This window comes from Artemia franciscana, chromosome 11, assembly GCF_032884065.1.
Source record: "Artemia franciscana chromosome 11, ASM3288406v1, whole genome shotgun sequence".
NCBI lineage: Eukaryota > Metazoa > Arthropoda > Branchiopoda > Anostraca > Artemiidae > Artemia > Artemia franciscana.
Genome location: NC_088873.1, coordinates 35760365 through 35767936, shown reverse-complemented (window position 1 = coordinate 35767936; position 7572 = coordinate 35760365). Strand labels below are relative to the sequence as shown.

At 32.4% G+C, this 7572-nt stretch overlaps 1 protein-coding gene across 4 annotated transcripts in view; it reads right to left on the bottom strand.

Moving 5' to 3' along the window:
* LOC136033144 (uncharacterized) overlaps window positions 1-7572 on the bottom strand; it is a 283627-nt gene that overhangs the window by 109690 nt on the left and 166365 nt on the right. For all 4 annotated transcript variants that reach the window (XM_065713788.1, XM_065713789.1, XM_065713785.1 and 1 more), the window contains one exon: window positions 3194-3536. In XM_065713788.1, coding sequence (XP_065569860.1) covers window positions 3194-3536 — 343 coding nt within the window. The remainder of the gene's footprint in view (window positions 1-3193; window positions 3537-7572) is intronic.

Here is a 7572-nt window from a genome sequence, read left to right as displayed (position 1 = left end):
CCACTTTTTGAAAACATGCATTTTCAAATTCATTTCAATAAAGACTATCTCACAGATTTATCATCCATATTTATTAATTTAAATGTTGTAGTGAGGAAAATGTCTGACAATAAAACCCTCTTCACTACTGATAGATTATCCTGTGAAAATTATGTAAAACACAATTTGACAAAATAGACAAATAAGTGTCTACAAGATTGAAAAATTTGTAAGCACTAGAAACAATCTTTCAAACTATAAAGGCTTAATAAAATTTATGTTGTTGACACCAATGTCTTATAAGAAACTGAGCTTTCAGGTGATGGGCTATGAATGTATATCGAAGGTTGATAGTGATGGTGAACTCACTTGGGCGGTAAGCAAGGAGTATCATTTAGCTGGTAAATTAAATGATGAGTTATTTTATATGCCTCCATTGATGCCTTCCAATGTTAATATTGACTTAAAGCTACAGCTCACTTCGTCTAATTTTATTTTGAGAAAAAAACCTGATACAGCATCCAATGCAAATGTCAGTATCACCTCGGCAATACTTCATGCACGAAAACAACATGTTATGACTTACGTTGCCTTGGCAATTGAAAAATTAATAGCATCTGGGAATAACTTCTAACTGCTCGTTCCTCAAACCATCAACAACATATTGCCACAGGTTCATGAGCCTACACAAACTCATCATTTATCAACGTCAAAATTCCTTCAAAGATTACTTTGGTATTAGTTAAAAATTGCCAGTGAGATAAGACCATCGACAAGTTCCCCACATTGAAATGTTGGACTTGCCCCTCTTGTGTGTAAAGTAAAAAAAAATTCTCAATTTTTCAAAAACAGAAATCAAAATTTCTGTATATATATATATATATATATATATATATATATGTATATATATAATTTATCCTTTGATAAATCCTTTAGGACCCTATAGAAATAAACAATGCATTTCCTGGATCGAAATTAACATCTATTTGAAAATGGTATAACCACTACAATGTTCATAAAAATCTACGGTATAGGAAATCACAATTATTGTATTGGACTTGTCTAGGATTCAAAATATGTGTATTTTCCGAAAGGGCAGAGTACGTCTAAAGTGTACCTGCACAAAAACATTGACGGAGAGTGTAGCAGTAATCTCGCTATATCAATTCGAAACCTATTAGGAAATTACCCCCGATGCTAATGTTCTATTGGACTTGTCCAAATACAATTTTTATGATTTACCCTCGGATTTCCTGGAACATATCCATAACGCTGGAAATACCATTATAATTGTTAATAGTAGTCATTCATATATGGGTCATTCATATATTCATATACCGGGGCATTGGCTATGCATCTTTCAAATAACGAAAAACATAGAATTGTTTCAATCCTCTTGGTCTACCATGTAAATTCTACACATACCACATCAAAAAAAAATCCTTGAAAGATGTGAGAAATGTATTATTCAAAATTTGAAGTGAGTACAAGATTTATCAGCCAAAGACTGTAATGTTTATGTATTACTATATTTTATTTTCGATGTCGTGGGTATACTTACAATGAGTTTCTCAACATTTAATTAGACAATCGTCGATTGAAATGAACTTTTAATGGAAAACACCCTTTTCTATCCTTATAATATTTATTTCAGTGCCCTAAGAATAAAGTCTTTTAATAATGTTTGTAAATTTGTTTATTAATAAAATATACAGGGACAATTAAATTATTTGTCTTCACAGATTAGATTTCTTCTTCGACATTTAGGTGGTCATCGACAATGATTAATGGTGGCAGATTGATTGATTCAACTTATACTGATCTTGGTGCGCAAAGTCATAGTCAAATTTTTTACAATAAAATGGACCTTTATTTCTATTAAAGCTCTTTGTAAGGTCAACGATACTATTATGCTTCATATTGTAAAATTTACATGTTTCAATATGCTTATTTGAAGCAATGTCACACACGGTATTATCATATCAAGAGTCATTCTCTGTAACAGCTAAATAAAGTCAGTAGACTTAAAATTATAACTACCATTGTCCTCACCACAATGACGTGGAAACCATACTCTCTTGTTGTTTCGACGGTTGTAACGTGATCCAAATTCATTTTCCCAAATTAATATAAATTGACGACAATACCAGTCTCGTAGAAATAAACTGAAATCACATTTAGTTTTTTTTAATCATACCAGGCTAAGTATTTCATCACTGATCAATTCTTTCATAGTGACCATTGGAGCATTTGAAACCTCTAGTTTGAGGTTCAAAAACCTCTCCAAGATAGGAATTAGAGTCTTTGATTTGTACCCTATGCAAGTTACATTGATTGCATAATCTACACTATTCGTTATATCATCAAAATTAGTGAATCACTGTGTTTTGTCGGAATAGTGCCCAGAAATTCCCGAAAACAATTTTCTCAAGGCAAAACAACAAGACCAGCAAGTGACTTTTACAGTGCAGATAGGGACGAAATGCAAGCGATTTGCAACTCCTTGTTGCTCCAGGTACCCTTATTTGTGCTGCAGTATCCATTGACCAATATACGAGGGATTAGCAACCCTTTTTCGGTCAGGTCCAACCCCTATTTCTGTTGCAGTATCAAGTGACCAATATAGCTCCTGTTGCCTCCAGGTGCAAAAAGGAGAGGACACCTTCTAGTTGGATGAAAGAATACTACTAACCATCTTCAAATACAGCTCCAAGAATTTGTCTAGCAGTGTTCGTCAATGGGGTTTTCCCGTTACTATAGGGGTTCAGTAAAAGCCATTTTCAAGGGACCATAAAGCTTCACCTTCGAATCCAAGTTAATTTTTAAAATTGTGCTTAACACCAACTGACTATGGATTGTCGTAACAAACCAATTAATTTAGAAAATACATATGGAGATTTTGTAAAATTGTCATTCACTTTTTATCATACATTTAGAACGTTAGGTCAAATTTCTAACTAGCTCAAAAACCATACTGGTTTGAGATTACGGTAGAATTGGTTCCACCTGTAGCACTTGATTCCACCAAATGATCATTAAAAAAGATATTGAATCACGCTCAAAGAGACGGAATATTCATTAAAATTCTGCAAAATTGGCCATTGTGCTAATTATAATCTTAAGATAACATTTTACTGAATCAAACTCATACTATTTTTTTAATGATGTTATTTGCTATCATTTAAGAAAAACTCAAATAATATTAGATAATTACCTTTAACTACAGCTCCAAGAACTTGCTTTATGGTGTTCGTCAAGGGGCTTTTTCCGTTGCCACAGAGGTTCAAAAAGTCGTCGTTTTCAAGGGACCATACAGCTGCACCTCCTAATCCAATTTCATTTATAAGATTGGACTTAATCCCAACTGACCATGGATTGTCGTAGCCAACCCACTGACTTTCAAAAAATGCATATGGAGATTTTGTAAAACTGTCATTCACTTCTTGCCATCCATTTAGAACGTTAAGGCAAATTTCTGAATAGCTCAAAAAACCGTTTTCCTCTGAAATTATGGTAGGATTGGTTCCACTTGTTGCTGCTGATCCCACCGAATGATCCTTTAAAAAATGATTAGATCAAACTCAAAGAGACGGAATAACCACAAAAAAATTCTTTAAACTTCACCATCATGCCAATTATAATACTAAGATTACATCATCATACTAAATGAGACTTACTTACTTAATCCTCATGCCAGGTTGGCGTTGTGACTAATATCAGCCTTCTCTACTTTGGGTGGTCTGCTGCAAGTGCCTCTGCATCAGCCAGAAAATTTCAGCTTGATCCAGGACATTCCAAAGACTATCAATCCACCAGAACTTGGGTCTTCCTCTTCGACGCTTCCAACCGCTACTAGTCGGCTCAAAGTCGTAAAACAATTGTAAAAGATGTTCAAGCGATCGAAGTGTCTACTCGGCAACCAGGTATGGCAAGAGTGACTGGTAATTCATGCTACGTAGGTGATCGCTGCTCACAAAGTTTGTTCATCGGATTCCCTCGATTGTTCGAAGCCACTTAGATTGAAGAATGTTGAGACGGGGCTGGACAGCTGCAGTTGAAGGCGAGGTTTCCTCGCCTAATAGGAGGATCCAATACACTGACCTTCCAAAGGTATTCATTTTGTTGACTAGTTTGACATTAGCTTCTTCTAAATACAGCGTAGTCTGTCAAAGATGGTAGAGGTCTCGTCCGCACAGGCAGCAACTTCATGATAAATGCAGCCATCTGACGATATAATAGAGCCAAAATAAGTGAAGTGGTCAATCCCTTGGGGGGGGGGGAATACCAGCCCATTTATAGCTGACTTGTTTTTAAGTCAACTAGAATATAAATATATGATGGATAAGAATAATCCAATTAATTTAAAACATGTTTTGTCAAATAATAAAAGATATTTAGATGATATTTTGGTCTTAAATTGTAAGGATTTCATTGATATTTCTAAAAATATATATCCATCAGAGCTTATTCTTGAACCTAGTCATGGCGCTGGTCATGAAGATCATTTCTTAGATTTAAAATTTAATATTTGTGATAATAATAAATTAAGTTTTAAAATGTATAATAAAACGGATGATTTTGATTTTGAAGTGATTAGTTTCCCATTCCCTGAAAGTAATATACAGTCAAATATCATATATTCAGCGTTTTTCTCACAGTTACTTCGTTATGCAAGGATTTGTAGTAATTATATTGATTTTAAAAATAGATGTAAAATCTTAAGCCAAAAATTGATATCAAGGGGTTTTTCTGCAAATAAATTAACTTGGCAATTTAAAAAATTTAGTTTTCATTATAACGAACTTTTAAATAAATATCAAAAGAATTATCTAGAAATACTTAAAGAAATTTTCAACTAATTTCGGAGGTTCGAGAAATGTTGTTGCAGCGCCATTTATTTTGAATTGTGTTTCTAATTGAGCGGATTTTTTTAAAAATTAGCCACATGGTAAAGATGAATTCTATAATTGTTTAGTTCATTCAGGTTTTTTGCAATGTGTTAATATTTGTGATTTGGTAAAATTTATTATATTTAGTTTACCTATTGTTGCTAAAAAGAGGGATATATTAACAGGATAAGCTTTTTACATTTGCTGTTTTTTTTCTTTCATAGGCATGTATTTTGGGGGTGATACCTGACACGGGGATGCCATGGATATTCTCTGGTAGCCACAAAACTTGGCTGGGTAGAGAATTTAAAGTGGCGAAACCCTATATAGGCCAGTGTATTCTCCTGATGAGCCATTGTGTTGGGTTGTTGCCTCTGAATTATTTGTCTTTATTATTTTTTCTATTGTTTGGTAAATGACGACTTATACTTATTGACGACATGACTGCCTGTCCATGGATTATTCTTTATGGTTGAATGTGTATGGCTATGCTGTTTGACCTATGTGATTGTATGGATGAGTAGGGTTAAGGCCTCATTCAAGTGCTGGTCTATATTAATCACTAATTTAGGAAAACAGTCTTCCTTTTCTCCTTCTGTCTCTCTTTTCTTTTTTTTTCTTTTTTTTTGTGTTTGTGCTGTTGCATTGGTGATTTCTCTTTTCATGATATTATTCCAGGTTGGATCCAGTGCTGGTGGAGAAATTTTTTTTAGTTTTCTCCCCGACAGACCTTTACCCTGGTCCAGTTTTTAACCTGATATTGTTAATTATTGGTGAGATGGCACTTATACAAATTTCATGTTCTTTCATGTTTTGTTTATGTATTTATTGACCTATTGACCTATTGACCATGGCATGTTTTTTGGACTTTGATTGTTGGATTTTGGTTTGGATGTTGGTTTGTTTTGGATTTATTTTCAATAACTTTTTATGCAACAAAACACAAATATTAGCCTCGGAACTCGGAACGATTTTTTGAAAGTTAGTAAGTGTAAGAGTCGTTGTTTTCTTTGCCAAGATCATTTTGTCCCACGGACTTCTGTTAAGAGTACATTGTATAATAAAAATTTTGCATGCAAGTTACGTGGTAATGTTAATTGTAGAACAACCAATGTAATTTACCTATTAGAATGTAATAAATGCTGCTTACAATATGTGGGGGAAACAACTAATAATATATATAAAAGATTTTCTGGACATAAGACAACAGTTAATAATGAAAAAACTAATAACTATCTAGTTCAACATTGTAATAATGGTAAATGTTCCATATCAGATATAACTGTCACAATTTTAGAAAATTTAGAATTAGAAAATTTAAATAAAGAAGAGAAGAATAATAGACTACGTAAACAGGAGGATTTCTGGATCCATACTCTTGGTACAGCTTATCCTTTTGGGCTAAATGATCGTGTAGCAAAATATGGTGACATGTCTCATGTTGTTGTTAAATGTATTGATGGTTTTACGGACCATCCTTCTTTTACTTGTCCTACTAAACGTAAAAAACGATCGAGAGGACATAGGAAAAATAATAGAAAAAATGAATTAGATGTACATATGCTTTCTATAGATCTATGCCAGCTACTTGAATCTAGGGGTATGATATCTGTAATAAAATGTCTAAATAATTTATCCAAGAGGAATTTAATCAAACTTTTCTGGATTGTTAAGAATAATACAGCTCTTGATTATAATTTTAAAGTAATATGTGATACAATTTGCATTCTAACTAAAACGAAATTTATTTCAAAAAAGAAAAAGTACGATAATATTAGTAATAAGGATAACAGATTATATTTACCTATTAATTTTACTTGTAAACAGATTGAAGATATTAATTTACCAGAAATTTTAAATCAGCGGCATGTGAAACAGGCCCTTCCTAGTAATTTGAATTATAATGAGAGTCCAGTTTTAACTTATAAATTTTCAAAAACTATTGGGCAAATTATTTTTAATTATAATTTAATACTAAAAAGATTAGATAGTGATATAAATTGGAAACCGGTTTCTAATTGTAAGCAACTTGGCCCATTTGTAAATCCTACTTACAAACATGTTATAACAGGGGACTTGTCAATAATAAAGCAAGATGCTCTTCAAATTATAATGAATAAAGGGGCTAATTTCCGTCTTTCTCATCATCTGAAACCATCAAGTGTTCTTGATGGCTTGGATAATGATTTTGATTTATTTATTGATAAGTGGTGTAAGAAAGAGAATAAAAATAAAGAGAGTTTTCAAAGTTGGAAGAATTTAATTATTAGTAGAATAAGAAATAAAATATATTCTAACTTAAAAAATAGTAACACTAAATCATTATTTTATAATGTGAAGATTAAACAAGCAATTGCTAATCTAAAGAATGAATTTGTAATTCTGCCAGTGGATAAAGCTAATAATAATTTTGCCATAATTTGTCAGAAGCTGTATTGTGATATCTTAAAAAGGGAGTTATGCACAACTAATGTTTACGAAAAGGTAAATATAGAGGATGAGAATTTAATTAAAAAGACTGAAGAAATACTTTTTAAAAATTTTAATATTAAAATAAATGACAATGATAAAAAGTTCCCTTTCCTATATTGGACTGTAAAATTTCATAAGAATCCCCCTAAACCACGGTTTATTGCTGGAGCAGCTAAATGTCCAACCCGCATTGCTGTTACTGACCTCTCTTTAATTTTAAAGGAAATTGTAA